The 18,326-nt window shown below is 44.0% G+C and overlaps 1 protein-coding gene across 1 annotated transcript in view; it reads right to left on the bottom strand.

The window, feature by feature from the left end:
* Nucleotides 1-9,178: 9,178 nt before the first annotated feature.
* Nucleotides 9,179-18,326, bottom strand: part of LOC124037127 (homeobox protein Dlx4a-like) — a 28,102-nt gene continuing 18,954 nt past the window's right edge. The window contains exon 3 of the mRNA XM_046351784.1: nt 9,179-9,850. Coding sequence (XP_046207740.1) covers nt 9,599-9,850 — 252 coding nt within the window. The 3' untranslated portion in view covers nt 9,179-9,598. The remainder of the gene's footprint in view (nt 9,851-18,326) is intronic.

Genomic DNA, 18,326 nt, shown 5'->3' with positions numbered 1-18,326 from the left:
ACAATAAACGAAACGAATACAAAACAGCCTATATTGTGTCAACATACATCGAACAAGGATATCAAGACACTCAGGACAATCACCCACAATACAACCAAAGAATATGGCTGCCTAAATATGGTTCCCAATCAGAGACAACGAATAAACACCTGCCTCTGATTGAGAACCACTTCAGACAGCCATAGACTAACCTAGAACACCCCACTAAGCTACAATCCCACTATCTACACACCACATACAAAAACCCATGTCACACCCTGGCCTGACCAAATACATGAGGATAAACACAAAATACTACGACCAGGCGTGACACTACCCCTGTTCGAATAATAAACTTTGTTCTTTCGACACTGTCTGCACCTGGGTCTTACCCTAAACGTGATATTGACATACATAATTACATTGTGAATGTTTAATTATACAATAATTACTTTGCTATGTTGCTATGTGCAGAAATGTATTATAGGTTATGGATATGTAGGGGACTTCTGAGAATTCTACAGAATTCCCCAAATCCAGAGGTTGTGAGTTTAAAATCCAGGTGGGGTTAGTCAGTACTAAGGGATCATGTCAAATGCAATGTTTACACTATTTTAGCTGAACAGTTACTTGAACACTTACCTTAAAACCCCCATACTATTTCATTACTTCCCTTACAAACAAACACTTGTGAAATAGCTGTTTTCACGTTGAGCTGAAATTTACACAAGGTCACGAGACCATATGTTCACATGTATTTAATGTAATGTTCACATGTTAACACCACCTTTTCACTTGTAAAGAGAATAACAGTTGTTAAAAATTTCACTAAAAACAACTGAAGTTATGTATCATGATATTTTTCATACAAAGGTTCCTTTTGAAAAGTTAAGGACCAACTGTTCTGGCGTCTCATGGGTTAAGTGTGTGAGGCAGATAGGCAAACTATCTGGCGGAGTCAGTGAGGAGCACATGCCCTGGTTTTAGGAAGAGCTGCCTGCATGTGAAGAGACTGTGGGAGGTGACAGGCAGGCAGACACACTGGAGTCTCTAGATTTTAATAGCACACTGCTGAGAGAGAGAGAGAGAGAGAGAGAGAGAGAGAGAGAGAGAGAGAGAGAGAGAGAGAGAGAGAGAGAGAGAGAGAGAGAGAGAGAGAGAGAGAGAGAGAGAGAGAGAGAGAGAGAGAGAGAGAGAGAGAGAGAGCGAGAGAGAGAGAGAGAGAGAGAGAGAGAGAGAGAAAACCTGTGTATTGGTATGGTGCTTGTAGGGTAGTATCCCCGGGATTGAATGTATGCAAACTGTAAGTCTAAAAAGCGTTTGGCATTTATTATTATTATTAGAGAGAGAGAGAGAAAAGAAAACATATTGGAGGTATATTGTGAAAATCTAAATTTGCATTGTGGAATACAATATTTAAAATGGCTGTATATTGTTAACCTTACAATAGCAGTTCAAAGGCCAAGTTGTCAGCTGTGCCCAGCTAGTGGGAATGCATAGATCCAATCTTCAACATCGGCTAAAATTGATAGGGATTACCTTTCTTTTAAGTGACTTGCTACAGGCAGATTAATGATTCTCTGCCATCTTCCTTTGATCCAAGCCAGCTTAATTTATTTGATGTTGATGGCCAATCATTGCCGTAAGAGTCCTTGAAGGATGGATCCTGACAATCACTCCTGCTTTCATTTTCCTTGTATTATTCAAGAGCTGGAATTACTTTTCAGTTTGAAGCGTATACAATTCACTATAGAAGTTACTTTACCTTTATGCTGGAAATCTGTGCCGATCTAGCCCTACTTGGACTGGATTGGTTTTCACTTGAATGGCACAAGATGGTGTCACAGGGTTTGATGAATGTAAATACATTTTAGGTCCTTCAATTCAAGGTCATTTTTTCCATGATGTCACTGTGCTCTTTGACAAACATCAACAACAACAAAATGAAATGAAATAGTTAAAGATAATATGTATGTCACCCTGATCCAGGACTGTCCTTACTATCATATGTGTTCATTCATGCTTTTTCTTCTGTTATGAAGGATTGACACATTTATATGATGGCGTGAAATTAGGAAGTAGACCTATGTCTTTTTGGGCTGGGCTGAATTTTTGGTTTCTGTTTATAGAAGCCTTTGTGCTTATCTTATTGTTAAAGACCTTTCAAGTGACAAAGGAAAATGCCTCTCGGCAGCCGCCGGTAACTCTGAAGATGCGGAAAGACAAGGTGATGACATCGCAAGCACAACGGGAAAACTGTGTCATGGAAGATTGGACTGCTGTTTCCTTCCCCGCCTCAGGTCATAGTCCCCCATCTCTCAGCTCACTCACCTAAACCAGTCAAGCAACGAGACCAATGTGATGTGCTTTACCTCTGTTCATCTGTGTGAGGAAATGCTTATTTTCATCCACAGTACATAAACAACATTATTTTTTATCCTTTATTTAACTAGGCAAGTCAGTTAAGAACAAATTCTTATTTACAATGATGGGTTAACTGCCTTGTTCAGGAGCAGAATGACAGATAGTTTTACCTTGTCAGCTTGGGGATTCGATCTAGCAACCTTTACTGTTACTGGCCCAACACTCTAACCACTAGGCTACCTGCCACCCCTCTACCAATGACTCTAGAGAAGAACATTATGAATGTTGTAGTTAGTAGGAGGAGCGCTCCCTGGCTCTGTGTGTGGGCCTCTGGTCTCTCATGCCTCACTCAGCAGGCTGACTGAATGCCTTAAGCCTGAGGAGATATGAGTTGATTATATGTCTGGTGTGTGGGGCCGAGGGGGTAGCATTGGGGTTTTATCCCACCAAGCAACTTAGCACATTCAGCATTGTCATGGTAACTGAATCGTAAACGAAGTCGGACATGATCGATCAGAATCCACCACATTTGAAAAACAACCAAACAAAGTAAGTACACTGAGTTTACCAAACATTAGGAACACCTTCCTAATATTAAGTTGCACCCCCTTTTGCTCTCAGAACAGCCTCAATTCGTTGGGGCATGGACTCTACAAGGTGTCGAAAATGTTCCACAGGGATGCTGGCCCATGTTGACTCCAATGCTTCCCACAGTTGTGCCAAGTTGGTTGGATGTCCTTCGGGTGGTGGACCATTCTTGATACACACGGGAAGCTGTTGAGCGTGACAAGCCCAGCAGCGTTGCAGTTCTTGACACAAACTGGTGTGCCTGGCACCTACTACTATACCCCTTTCCAAAGGCTCTTAAATATTTTGTCTTGCCCAATCACCCTCTAAATGGCACACATACACAATCGATGTCTCAATTGTCTCAAGGCTTAAAAATTATTCTCCTTCCCTTCATCTACACTGATTTAAGTGGATTTAAGTGACATCAATGATGGATCATAGCTTTCACCTGGATTCACTTGGTCGGTCTGTGTCATGGCAAGAGCAGGTGTCCTTAATGTTTTGTATTCTCGGTGTAGTAGGTGCAGCCACGGTCCACGTCTACGGTAATTATTGGGAACCAGTGAGGGCAATGCTAATTGTCACTTACACGAGATAGATGCTAGAATCCATATTCCCACTCTTATTCTCACAAGCAAACCTATGGGGGGGTATCTGGAGGTGGATTTGGTGGTTGGGTGAGAACTGAGAAGCACAGAGAACTGAGAAGCACAGAGGACAACATCCCAGCTTACAGATGTCAGGGAAGGGATATGGTTTCACGCCAACCACAAACATCACTCACCACTGTCGTTTTCATATGGGGAAAGAAACATACAAACAAAGATGGGATGGAAAGAGGCATGAGAGGCAGCTGTGGAATTTTTGCTGGCCCACTGGCCGCTGGAATATTTATTCTCAGTGTTGATGTTTGCAGCAGGGACACTTTTCTGCCACTTGCTTGGGGTGTTACTAATTGTAGATGGGGATGCATTGCACCTAAGGTTGGGTTGGTTCCATAACATTTGCATATTTATTCTGCCACCTTGCTCTAACCACTACCTCTCCTTCCACAAACCCTAAACGTAGACCTCTTATTCGTTATTTAATTATAGATGTGGTCGAGATAAGTTGTGCTGAAATGACTGTACCTGTGATGTAGGCCTACCTGTTTAGGACACTTTTCCGAGGTTGGAAATTATAGGTCTATCCATATACTGTACGTAGACATTTCCAAAGTAATTAGGACAGAATTGTCTTGCTTTGCGTAGACACCTGTGTCTGTGGTTCACACACCTGTATCTCTAGAGGTTAAGAGCATTGGGCCAGTAACTGAAAGGTCGCTGGTTTCAATCCCCGAGCTGGCCAGGTGGAAAAGTCTGCTGTTTTGCCTCTGAGCAAGGCAGTTAACCCCCATCAACAACTACTCCCCGGTGCTGATAACATGGAAGTCGATTCAGAGGGGTTGAGTTAAATGCAAAAGACGTGTTTTGGTTTAATGCTTTCGGTTGTGCAACTGACTAGGTATCCCCCCATTAGCTAATGAGCCCTGCTAAACATGCGTGTCATGCTGCCACCTATGATCGGCTGCAACAGACAGGAAGAAGTGGAAGCATGTGCATGCAAACGAGTAGACAACATTAGCACCCATGTTTGATTTGGGAAGGGGGGTCAATTCTGTTTTGAATAGGTTTGTTTCTTGCGCACTTCTTTGTAAATGATGCAGAATTAATATAGGCCGAAACTATCTACCGATTATGGATAAAGTGTTGCTTCATGTGCTCATGGGAAACTAGGAAATGGTAGCTAAGTCTACATGAATGTGTTCACATGCCTTTGAAGTCGGAACAATTCTTCAACCAATAATATTTTAGCTTGATAAGCTAGCTAACATTGCTTATAACTAAGTTAGATAACTTGCTTAACTTTGACATAATGGACAAACTATCTATATGTTCCTTATTGATTACGTTGTAATTGTCAAAAACGTATTTATCATCTTTTGGTTGAAAAGGTAAGAGGTCAGTGGTGAAATGTCACGACTCGTCAACTCGGGTAACAACATCTTCTCTAAGTTTCCTACTTGTAATTCCAACTTGGAGTGTTGTTCAAGCAGTAGTGTGTATTCACGGATGGCAAAAGAAGCCAGGCTTCCCCAAAACATTTACCAAGAAAAAATAGGAAAAACATCTTTCCTCTCTGTGTTTAATAATTTTACTTCAATTCGCAAGAGGCTAAATGTATCTCACCGGAGAATGCATCCGAGCATGCGAAACAGCGCCCCTCTGTCTCTGCATGTGTCGGCCATCTATCTGATGCTGTCTGGTCGACAAGATTATGACACTGTTGCCACCCGCAGCATTGAATGCAAGGGAAGCCAGCAAGCATTTGGCCTCCCCTTGATAAAAAAAAGTATAAAAGAATAGTCAATCAGCGTTAAGCTAAAGTGAGCTCAACTGTGATGGGTCCAGTGTCAGGGGAAGCCAGTTTGGATTTGGCGTCACTCCCATCATCGCATCGAGAGCATACGCCATTGACAGAAACATCTTGAATTGTTGCATCTCATTGTGTTGTTGTCCTCCAGTGGCTAGCTGGCAGAAATAGTCCCTTTCCTAAATTAGCCATGGATGGAGAAAGGGATTTGGACTTGTAGTTTTACTTAATTCTCCATACCAGCCAGTGATTCTGATCCAGCCATTAATCCATACATTGTGCCCCTGGCCTGTGAGGATAGAAGTTCAATATGTAACTAGATGAACAGTAGAAGGCTCATGTTAATTTCTCTTAAATGTTTTTTTTTTGTTTACATCCCTGTTATGGTGCATTTCTCCTTTGCCAAGATAATTCATCCACCTGACAGATGTGGCATATCAAGAAGATGATCAAAAAGCATGCTTATTACACAGGTGAGCCTTGTGCTGGGGACAATACAAGTTCACTAAAATGTGCAGTTTTGTCATACAACACAATGCCATAGATGTCTAAAGTTTTGAGGGAGCGTGCAATTGACATGCTGACTGCAGGAATGTCCACCAGAGCTGTTGCCTGAGAGTTGAATGTCCATTACTCTACCATAAACCATCTCCAATGTTGTTTTAGAGAATTTGGCAGTATGTCCAACCAGCATCACAACCGCAGACTACGTGAATGGTGTTGTGTGGGTAAGGTTTTTTGCTGATGTTAACGTTGTGAACAGAGTGCCCCATGGTGGCGGTGGGGATATGGTATGGGCAGGCATAAGCTACAGACAACAAACACAATTGCATTTTATCGGCGGCAATTTGAATGCTCTTGCCATTCATCCATCGTCATCATCTCATGTTTCAGCATAACAATGCATGGCCCCATATCGCAAGGATATATACACAATTCCTGTCCCAGTTCTTCCATGGCCTTCATACTCACCAGACATGTCACCCATTGGGGCGGCAGGGTAGCCTACTGGTTAGAGTGTTGGACTAGCAACCGGAAGGTTGCAAGTCTGTCGTTCTGCCCCTGAACAGGCAGTTAACCCACTGTTCCTAGGCCGTCATTGAAAATAAGAATTTGTTCTTAACTGACTTGCCAAGTTAAATAAAGGTAAAATAAAAATAAAATAAAATGTTTGGGATGCTCTGGATTTATGTGTACAACAGCGTGTTCCAGTTCCCGTCATCATCCAGCAACTTCGCACAGCCATTGAAGAGGAGTGGGACAGGTCACGATCAACTCTATGCGAGGACAGGTTTTCTGATCCACGCCCCTACCTTTTTTTTAAAGGTATCTGTGACCAACAGATGCATATCTGTATCTATTCCCAGTCATTTGAAATCCATAGATTAGGGCCGAAGGAATTTATTTAAATTAATTGATTTCCTTATGAACAGTAAAATCTTTGAAATTGTTGCATGTTGGGTTTAGATTTATTTTCAGTGTAAATCAATAGTTGTTTAGTGGTCCGAAAATGTTGGAAACATTAACTTGCTTTACCATTCTGTAGGTCATGCAATGTGCTTTATGGACTTGATCCTCGGTTTTGTGATGAATCAAACGTGTGATTTAATTTATTCTGCCACTGTGTCTTCTTATTGTCTCGGCCTTTAGGCCTGTATATCACGTTCGTAATGCATATGAATTAACTAATTGGTTATAGAGAAAACAACGCAATTATCATAACACATCAACACATCAATCAACTTCCCCACTGATTTTACCCACGCACCGCTACTGCGTTCAAGTAAAATTCCCCGCTGTGAACTAAGAGCTTCCGATAACTCCGGTAGCACGTGCCAAAGCCTACCTTCAGACCAAGGTAGGTCGCAGTGGTAATATTGTGGTCAACACAATATAATGTAGTTAGCATATTTAGTATAATGTAGTTAGCATATTTAGCCCTGAGTAGCCATTTGGGCAAAATAATCCAACCGCACATTGACAACCGCCGGGCTATAAGAAAAGAGTTTTACAACACATTTTACAACCACTTTTTTACTTAATTTAACTTTTCTTTCACTTTTTTACTTAATTTAACGTTAATTTTCCTCAATAAAATATATCGAAGTAAAGTTTTAAAAAGAGGGGCAAAGTGCTGTTATTTAGACCGATTTGTCTTATTTGTCAACTCCTGCACAATTTCTGTCCTTTCTGTCCTTCCATCCGAGTGCTGCTGCGGGTTCTTTGCTTGTCTTGACCAATCAGATTCACGGAAATCGCAGGTAGTGCGGGCTGGACAAAGCTCAAGGTGCGCTCTTCACTTTCCTCTGGCTGGTATTTATTTAGCAAGCATAATAACACAACACTCCCGACATACACAAGCAAAGACTATTACATAAATGTAATAGCCTATACACCTACACATTAGCCATCGTACACGCTGTATTGCCTGGTAACGAGACCATTTTTCAGTTTGATCAACTGTAGGCTAATAACAACAGTAGCTGCATTGTCTAGCCTCCCTCTAGCCTCCCATGTTAACGAAGAGGTGACGTTGTGTAGTATGCTTATTTATAGCCCATTTGGTTGTGAGAAAATGTGAATGGATCAAATGTGGTTTATATTCAAACTTGGGCTGACTAGCAATTTAGGATTTTCAGTCCAAAATTGTTAACTGGAATTAATCAATAAACACAATAGCTGAAAGACTGTGAGTACATGTTTTATTCAGCCTACAGTTGCATAGGGCAGGACTACACGATGCAAATCTGCATAAAGCAACCTCAGCCCTGTGTGTTTTATTGTCCAATCATGTTACTTTCTCTGTGTGTACGTGTAAAGGAACCCTCCAGTCCTTTAAAAACACAATTCAGACATGAGCAAGTACAAGGTTGCTGCAGTTGACAGGGTTTTTATCCTCACCAAAGCCAGTTTTCCCAGGAGTTTTTTAAAACCCACGTGACCTGATTAGAAAATCTCTGGTCCCATCACAGCCCATATTAAACCTTTTTTTTTTACAAGAGGTGAATCATGTATACAGTATAAGGCATTGACTTTTACGTGGATAGGTTACAAGATCAAGAAAAACGACGGGCCCTAGAATTGTTTTATCGCCACACCACTCTTGGACATGTGTTGCAACCTTTGTGCTCAATACTTAGTCCTATACTAAAAAAAATCACCACAGTTGGTTTGTTTGCCCCCTCATGATATAGCACTCTCATGGGCGCTATCATTTCTTTTGTCTCTCGTTTTTCAGCTATTTGTGCCGGACTGCTGATAGGCTACAATTAGCTTACGCCTGCAAGTAATTTGGGTTAATGACGATTCCGTTGCCTTGTAGACCCGCAACAGCCGATGGATGCTCCTTGTTCTTTTCCTATTAGTTCCTATGGACTTTCAGTTTTGGAGAATAATATTTTGTTGCCTGCAAATTGCTGGTAATTATACTGTTGGAATGAAAGTTTTATTTTAACAAGCTATATCCCAAATTACCTTTAATTGACATAACCATTTTATAAAATCACTGTCAACATTAAAATAATACCCTCTTTTGCTTGTTCAAATGTTTTAGGGTAAAATACATGACCCTTTGTTAGTTTTCATTGCGCCATAGATGTCCGTTTTTTCCGTATTTTGGTATATTTGATATCTACTTTAATAATAATAATAGGCTACTACTAATAATACTACTACTACTAATAATAATAGTAATAATTATAAACTCAAGCCTAATCGAACTTATGTATTTGCATCATATATATATATATATATATATATATATATATATATATATATATATATATATATATATATATATATATATATATATATATATATATATATATATATATATATATATATATATATATATATATGACGGTGTTAGGGTTAGGCATATTCATGCTCAAACTTCTGAAATCTTCGGATTGCTCATTTCGTAAAAAGAGATATTATTGCAGTGCATAGTTGACCACTGAGGCTTTATTTGAAACTGAACTGCATTCAAATTCCAGATCCACATAAGCATCCAAGGCAAAATCCGTGCAGTCATTTCTTCATGTCCACGAAATTGTAGGCAAAACCTCGGATGAAATTCAAGCAAAAGACCTTTAAACGTGCGTTTCAAAAATGAAGACTCTAATGTGATAGCTGGGGCTTGGAGCTACATTTAAAAGGGGATATGCTACGCGGTTCATGTACAAGAGGAGACGAAACACGAATCTAAATGTTGAGATTGAATAAAGTCAGTTGAGGAGAGCGGATATAATTCCATCCCATTGTCCACATCCCGTCACATCATTTGAGTTCTCGGCATACATTCCTGGTGGTGGCTTGGGTACCAGTGTCCGAAATTGTTCATGTATCCACCGGATTGCGCAGGCGTCCCCTTATTTGCCATGGAAACGTCCCAAAGTGGCGGCATCCCCGGGGAACACGGAGACCCAGATGACCCAGGGTGCAGGTGTTCTCCCTCCGGTCCGCCCGGGCCATGCTTCATGATCTTCTTGTACTTGGAGCGTTTGTTCTGGAACCATATCTTAACCTGCAACAATAAATACAATTTAGTATATTAAACCTGCAATTAGGCTATTATTATCATCTTTATCATAATGAATAAGCTACTATTATTATTAGTCTATTCAGTACTCACTATAATAATACAAATGATAATAGTTTATTATAACATCCATGGCCTCATTGTTGTTAATATAATTGTTATTTGATAATATTGTTATGTACCTTTGCATGTTGCCAGCATACTGGCAAATAGAGCATTACATTATTTGAATTATAACTGTAGGCTTTGACTGCATTGTTAGCGAAAATGAATAATACAAATATTTTCCATTTGAGAACAATATACGTTGGACTAAAAACAGAACATTCACAAGAATGACAAAATAAAGCTGGTGGGTGAGTTCAGGTTGCCAGGAGAAAACTGTAAACCGCACTACAGACCATGCAAGCAATACGTTTGGCATTCCTTTAAGGTTGTTTTCCCCATTCTACGAACAATGCAGAGAATTTACAGATATATTTTGATATGGAGAGCCTGGTGAGACGTTTATGTAACCTCAACACCCACAGCGTGGTAAAAGCAGCTCTCGTAAAATCTAATTATGAATTGCAATTGATTGTGGAGATGAGTGGAAAACGCGGCTCAGATAGCTCACATTTCGCAAGGGCTGCCCAAGAGTGTCACCCCAAACACGCCAATGACAGAAATACTGTTGTGATGTCTTGAATTAATTACATTTACAGTGCAATTGGGAAAGTACTCAGACCCCTTCAAATGTTCCACATGTTGTTACATTACAGCCTAATTCTAAAACGTATTAAATCGTTTTTCCCTCATCAACCCCCACGCACACAACACACACACACAATGACAAATAAAAAACATGTTTTTATACATTTTTTGCAAAAAATATTACATTTACATAAATATATAAGTATTCAGACCCTTTGCTATGAGACTCGAAATTGAGCTCAGGTGCATCCTGTTTCCATTGATCATGCTTGAGAAGTTTCTACAAAATGATTGGAGTCCACCTGTGGTAAATTCTATTGATTGGACATGATTTGGAAAGGCACACACCTGTCTATATAAGGCCGACAGGTAGAGCAAAAACACTATACAAAATAAGAAAATGTGGAAAAACCGAAACAGTCCTAACTGGTGCAAAACACAGAGACAGGAACAATCACCCACAAGATACCTAAAGAATATGGCTGCCTAAATATGGTTCCCAATCAGAGACAACGATAAACACCTGCCTCTGATTGAGAACCACTCCAGGCAACCATAGACTTATCTAGAACACTCAACTGAACACAACCCCATAGACTACAAAGCCCCTAGACAAAACAAGACACATAAATCACCCATGTCACAACCTGGCCTAACCAACATAATAAAGAAAACACAGAATACTAAGGCCAGGGCGCAACAGTTCCCCCCCCCCCCCCCAAGGTGCGGACTCCCGGCCCATAGGGGTGGGTCTGGGTGGGCGTCGGTCTACGGTGGTGGCTCTGGCGCGGGACGTGGACCCCACTCCAACACAGTCTTAGTCCGCTTACTTAGCGTCCCTTGAGTGGCGACCCTCACCGCCAACCTTGGCCTAGTAACCTTAACAAAGGGCCCCACTGGACTGAGGGGCAGCTCTGGACTGAGGGACAGCTAGCTCGGGACTGAGGTAGCTTGGGACTGAGGGGTAGCTCGGGACTGAGGAGTAGCTCAAGACTGAGGGGTAGCTCAAGACTGAGGGGTAGCTGAAGACTGATAGGTAGCTCAGGACTGATAGGTAGCCCAGGACTAAGAGATAGCTCAGGCAGGTTGATGGCTCTGGCAGATCCTGGCTGAATGGCGGCTCTGGCGGATCCTGGCTGAATGGCGGCTCTGGCGGATCCTGGCTGAATGGCGGCTTTGGCGGATCCTGGCAGCTCTGGCGGATCCTGGCTGACTGGCGGCTCCTGGCTGACTGGCGGCTCTGGAAGATCCTGGCTGAGTGGCGGCTCTGGAAGATCCTGGCTGACTGGCGGCTCTGGAAGATCCTGGCTGAGTGGCGGCTCTGGAAGATCCTGGCTGACTGGCGGCTCTGGAAGATCCTGGCTGACTGGCGGCTCTGGAAGATCCTGGCTGACTGGCAGCTCTGGAAGATCCTGGCTGACTGGCGGCTCTGGAGGATCCTGGCTGACTGTCGGCTCTGGCTGCTCCATGCTGACTGGCAGCTCTGGCGGCTCCTTGCAGACTGGCAGCTCTGGCGGCTCATGACAGACGGGAGACTCTGGCGGCTCATGACAGACGGGAGACTCTGGGGGCTCATGACAGACGGGAGACTCTGGCGGCTCATGACAGACAGGAGACTCTGGCGGCTCATGACAGACGGGAGACTCTGGCGGCTCATGACAGACGGGAGACTCTGGCGGCTCATGACAGACGGGAGACTCTGGCGGCTCATGACAGACGGGCAGCTCAGGCGACGCTGGAGAGGAGGAAGGCTCTGACAGCGCTGGACAGGCAAGGCGCACATGCAGGCCTGGTACGTGGTGTCGGCACTGGTGGTACTGGGCCAAGGACACGCACAGGAAGTCTGGTGCGGGGAGCTGCCACCGGAGGGCTGGTGCGTGGAGGTGGTACTGGATAGACCGGACCGTGCAGGCGCACTGGAGCTCTTGAACACCGAGCCTGCCCAACCTTACCTGGTTGAATGCTCCCGGTTGCCCCGCCAGTGCGGCGAGGTGGAATAGCCCGCACTGGGCTGTGCAGAGGTGATCCGGAGACACCATGCGTAAGGCTGGTGCCATGTACGCCGGCCCAAGGAGACGCACTGGAGACCAGATGCGTAGAGCCGGCTTCATGGCACCTGGCTCGATGCCCACTCTATCCTGGCCGATACGAGGTGCTGGTATGTACCGCACCGGGCTATGCATCCGCACTGGGGACACCATGCGCTCCTCAGCATAACACGGTGCCTGCCCGGTCTCTCTAGCCCCCCGGTAAGCACAGGAAGTTGGCGCAGGTCTCCTATCTGGCTTCGCCATACTTCCAATAAATTTTGGGGGCTGACTCTCGGGCTTCCTTGCCAGCCGTGTTCCCTCGTATCGCCGGCTCCTCTCTCCGGCTGCCTCTGCTCTCCTAGCTGCCTCCACCTGTACCCATGGGAGGCGATCCTTTCCCGCCAGGATCTCCTCCCAAGTGTAGCAACCCTTGCCATCCAACACATCATCCCATGTCCATTCCTCCTTGCGCTGCTCCTGCTGCCGCTGCCTGTCACCACGTCGCTTGGTCCTGTTGTGGTGGGTGATTCTGTAACGGCTTTCTTCCTGAGAAGGAGAGAAGGACCAAAATGCAGCATGGTTATTTATAAACATCTTTAATGAAAGATGAAACCGTGAACACTATACAAAATAAGAAAACGTGGAAAAACCAAAACAGTCCTAACTGGTGCAAAACACAGAGACAGGAACAATCACCCACAAGATACCTAAAGAATATGGCTGCCTAAATATGGTTCCCAATCAGAGACAACGATAAACACCTGCCTCTGATTGAGATCTACTCCATGCAACCATAGACTTACCTAGAACACTCAACTGAACACAACCCCATAGACTACAAAACCCCTAGACAAAACAAGACACAAAATGACCCATGTCACACCCTGGCCTAACCAACATAATAAAGAAAACACAGAATACTAAGGCCAGGGCGTGACAGGAACCATCAAGGCTCTTCCTAGAGCTGGCCGTACGGCCACATTGAGCAATCTGGGGAGAAGAGCCTTGGTCAGGGAGGTGACGAAAAACCTGGCGGTCACTGGGAGAACCTTACAGAAGGACAACCATCTCTGAAATACTCCAACAATCAGGCCTTTATGTTAGAGTGTATAGACGGAAGCAACTCTAAAGGCACCTAAAGGAAAAGGACTCTCAGACCATGACGGCGCAAAGTACAGAGAGATCTCTGATGAAAGCCTGCTCGAGAGCGCTCCGGACCTCAGGCTGGGGCAAAGGTTCACCTTCCAACAGGACATCGACCCTAAGCACACAGCCAAGGCAATGTAGGAGTGGCTTCTGGACAAGACTCTGAATGTCCTTGAGTGGCCCAGCCGGAGCCCGGACTTGAACCCGATCGAACATCTCTGGAGAGACCTGAAAATAGCCGTGCAGCAACGCACCCCATCCAACCTGACAGAGCGTGAGAGGATCTGCAGAGAAGAATGACAGAAACTCCCAAAAGACAGGTGTGCCAAGCTTGTAGCGTCATACCCAAGTAGACTCAAGGTTGAAATCACTGCCAAAGGTGCTTCAACAAAGTACTGAGTAAAGGGTCTGTATACAGTGGCTTGCGAAAGTATTCACCCCCTTGGCATTTTTCCTATTTTGTTGCCTTTACAATCTGGAATTAAAATATATATTTTTTGGGGGGGTTGTATCATTTGATTTACACAACATGCCTACCTCTGAAGATTCAACATCTTTTTTTTATTGTGAAACAAACAAGGAATAAGACAAAAAAACAGAAAGCTTGAGCATCCCCCCCCAAGTCAATACTTTGTAGAGCCACCTTTTGCAGCAATTACAGCTGCAAGCCTCTTGTGGTATGTCTCTATAAGCTTGGCGCATCTAGCCATTGGGATTTTTTCCCATTCTACAAGGCAAAACTGCTCCAGCTGCCTGAGTAACATTGGCCTCTATGGCAAAGGGGTCCTTGAACTACCTCTTACAAGTCTAACGGAGGAGTACAAGTGCTCTAAAGTAAGACTTCAAATGACATTGAAGGACTCCAAAGACCAGACCATTAGCAAGGCTGCACCTCCCCTACAAACTGGATGGAAATGGACATCATCCAAGGCTGTGCAGCAAGCAACATCAGCCCTGAGACACCAAGACATTGTGGGGAATATCCAGCATGGAAGAGGAGGCTTTGGCCTGGCAGCAAGCAAACCAACGTTCCATAAGGCAACAACATCTGAACGCAGGAAGCTGGTGGTCGAGGAGGTGCGCAGACAGGAGGAGACTGCAAGAAGAGCAAAGGCTGTCTCTCTTGCTAAACAAGGGCAATGGACGCGGTGGGAAGGCCTGGAGAGGAGAAAGATCAACTGGAGTGAGCTTTGGCAAATGGAGGCAAGCAACATCAGCTTCATCATAAGAGCTGTTTATGATGTGCTTCCATCACCAAAAAATCTACATCAATGGTATGGCGAGGACTCGACCTGCCCCCTCTGCCCAGCTCCAGCGACTCTCAGGCATATAATGACAGGTTGCAAGACCAGCCTCTCACAAGGCCGCTACACCTGGAGGCACAATCAGGTCCTCAAGAGCCTGGCTGCAGCACTTGAGACCAAGAGGAGTGCAACCAATTCATTACCTCCAAAAACAAGCAATCCCGTCAAAACAACAACATTCATCTGGGAGGGACAGAAAAGGCCCAAGTATCCTCCTACAAAGCCAGAAACTGGACACCTTGCCATGGCCCGGGACTGGAAGATGCTTGTCGATATTGGCCAGCAACTCATTTTTCCACCTGAGATTGCTTCTACCAACCTTAGGCCAGACATGGTACTCTGGTCCCCTTCACGAAAGGCTGTGTACATCATAGAGCTCACAGTCCCATGGGAAACTCTGTTGAAGAGGCCTACGAGCGTAAGAAACTGCGTTACACAGAGTTGGCAGCAGACGCAACTCAGCGTGGCTGGAATGCAAAAGTCTGGCCAGTTGAAGTGGGATGCAGAGGATTCGTGGCTTCTTCCATCATCAGGTTGCTGAAAGAACTTGGAATCCATGGACAGGCTCTGCGGCAGACCGTCAGAGCAGTTTCTCAAGCAGCTGAAAGAGGTAGCCAGTGGATCTGGATCAAACGGAAGGACCCTTGCTGGGCTATAACTTCATGACCCCTCACCCCCACCTGAGAACTCAATTCAGATCCCTCCAACTTGAGGAGGGCATATGAGGTATGCGGTCAGCTGTATGGCTGGCTCAGGGAAGAGGACGCCCCTGCCTTGCACAGTCCTGTGGGACATCTTAATTGGGCATGGGACACAAGCTAAGGCTTGATCACCCTTTAGCTGGCCACCTTTGATGAGGGTGTTTAGTGATTAAAGGCCGAAACACCCACTGATTCGAAGGCACACTACTGAGGATGTGTCCCAAAAATTGACATCTTACCCCAGTCTAAGAAATAAACCTCCCATGCCACTCTGTCAACATCACGGCAAATCTCATGCGAGTGCATTCCATCTATTGGCACAATGGACAGTTTTTAACATCTCGTCCCGTGTTTTATGATTCTGAAGTTGGATGGGTTATACTGGTGTACTGCAATCTTCAAGTCATACCACAGATTCTCAATTGGATTGAGGTCTGGGCTTTGACTAGGCCATTCCAAGATATTTAAATGTTTCCCCTTAAACCACTCGAGTGCTGCTTTAGCAGTATGCTTAGGGTCATTGTCCTGCTGGAAGGTGAACCTCGGTCCCAGTCTCCAAATCTCTGGAAGACTGAAACAGGTTTCCCTCAAGAATTTCCCTCATTCCTTCAACTCTGACCAGTTTCCCAGTCCCTGCTGATGAAAAACATCCCCACAGCATGATGCTGCCACCACCATGTTTCACCGTGAGGATGGTGTTCTCAGGTGATGAGAGGTGTTGGGTTTGTGCTAGACATAGCGTTTTCCTTGATGGCCATAAAGCTCAATTGTAGTCTCATTTGACCAGAGTACGCTTCTTCCATATACTTGGGGACTCTCCGACATGCCTTTTGGTGAACACCAAACTTGTTTGCTTATTTTTTTCTTTAAGCAATGGCTTTTTTCTGGCCACTCTTCCATAAAGCTCAGCTCTGTTGGAGAGTACGGTTTAAAGTCCTATGGACCGATACTCCAATCTCCGCTGTGGAGCTTTGTAGTTCCTTCAGGGTTATCTTTGGTCTCTTTGTTGCTTCTCTGATTAAAGCCCTCTTTGCCTGGTCCGTGAGTTTTGGTGGGCTCTCTTGGCAGGTTTGTTGTGGTGCCATATTCTTTCAATTTTTTAATGGATTTAATGGTGCTCCGTGGGATGTTCAAAGTTTCTGATATGTTTTTATAACTCAACCCTGATCTAGACTTCCCCACAACTTTGTCCCTGACCTGTTTGGAGAGCTCCGTGGTCTTCATGGTGCTGCTTGCTTGGTGGTGTCGCTTTGCTTGGTGGTGTTGCAGACTCTGGGGCCTTTCAGAACAGGTGTATATATACTGAGAACATGTGAAACTTAGATTGCACATAGGTGGACTTTATTTAACAAATTATGTGACTTTGGAAGGAAATTGGTTGCACCAGATCTTATTTGGGGGCTTCATAGCAACAGGGGTGAATACATATGCATGCACCACTTTTCCATTCTTTTTTAAACGTTTTTTTGAAGCAAGTTATTTATTTAATTTCACTTCACCAATTTGGAATATTTTGCGTTTGTCCATTACATGAAATCCAAATAAACATCCATTTAAATTACAGGCTGTAATGCAACAAAATATGAAAAACACCAAGGGGGATGAATACTTTTGCAAATACTTATGAAAATTTGATAAATCAGTTTTTTATTTGTTAATCATTTGCAAAAATTTAAATAAAACATTTTCTTTGTCATCATGGGGTATTGTACTCCTTTTTCTCTCCAATTTTGGTAGTTACAGTCTCATCGCTGCAATTTCCATATGGACTCGGGAGAGGCAAAGGTCGAGAGCCGTGCATCCTCCGAAACACAACCCAACCAAGCCTCACTGCTTCTTTGACACAATGCCCACTTAACCCAGAATCTCTAGTGGCACAGCTAGAGCACTGTGATGCAGTGCCTTAGACCACTGCACCACTGCGCCACTAGGGAGGCCCCATCATGGTGTATTGTGTGTAGATTTATGAGGGGAAAAAACTATTTAATCCATTTTAGAATAAGGTTGTAACGTAACAAAATGTGGGAAAAGTCAAAGGGTCTGAATACTTTCCGAATGCGTCAGTCTTTACAAACTTTCAGATTGGACCAAGTCACTATTAAACGAGTCACAAGCAAGTCTCAAGTCATAAAGTCAGAGTCTCAAGTCGAGTCCCAAGTAGAATGTGGTCAAGACTCGAGTCAAGTCCAAAGAAATACATTACCTATCAACTCATTCCAGGGTTTTTCTTCATTTTTAAAAATGTTCTACATTGTAGAATAATAGTGAAGACATCAAAACTATGAAATAACACATATGGGATCACGTAGTAAACGAAAAAGTGTTAAACAAATCCAAATATATTTTCGATTTAAGATTCTTCAAAGTAGCCTCTCTTGATGACAGCTTTGCACACTCTTGGCATTCTCTCAACCAGCTTCACCTGGAATGCTTTTCCAACAGTCTCGAAGGAGTTTCCACATATGCTGAGCACTTGTTGGATGCTTTACCTTTACTCTGCGGTCCAGCTCATCCCAAACCATCTCAATCGGGTTGAGGTCGGGGGATTGTGGAGGCCAGGTCATCTGATGCAGCACACCATCACTCT

The sequence above is a fragment of the Oncorhynchus gorbuscha genome, linkage group LG06 (assembly GCF_021184085.1).
Source record: "Oncorhynchus gorbuscha isolate QuinsamMale2020 ecotype Even-year linkage group LG06, OgorEven_v1.0, whole genome shotgun sequence".
NCBI classification, from domain to species: Eukaryota; Metazoa; Chordata; class Actinopteri; order Salmoniformes; family Salmonidae; genus Oncorhynchus; species Oncorhynchus gorbuscha.
Note: the sequence above shows the minus strand (reverse complement) of the source record. Positions and strands in the feature narration are given on the sequence as shown.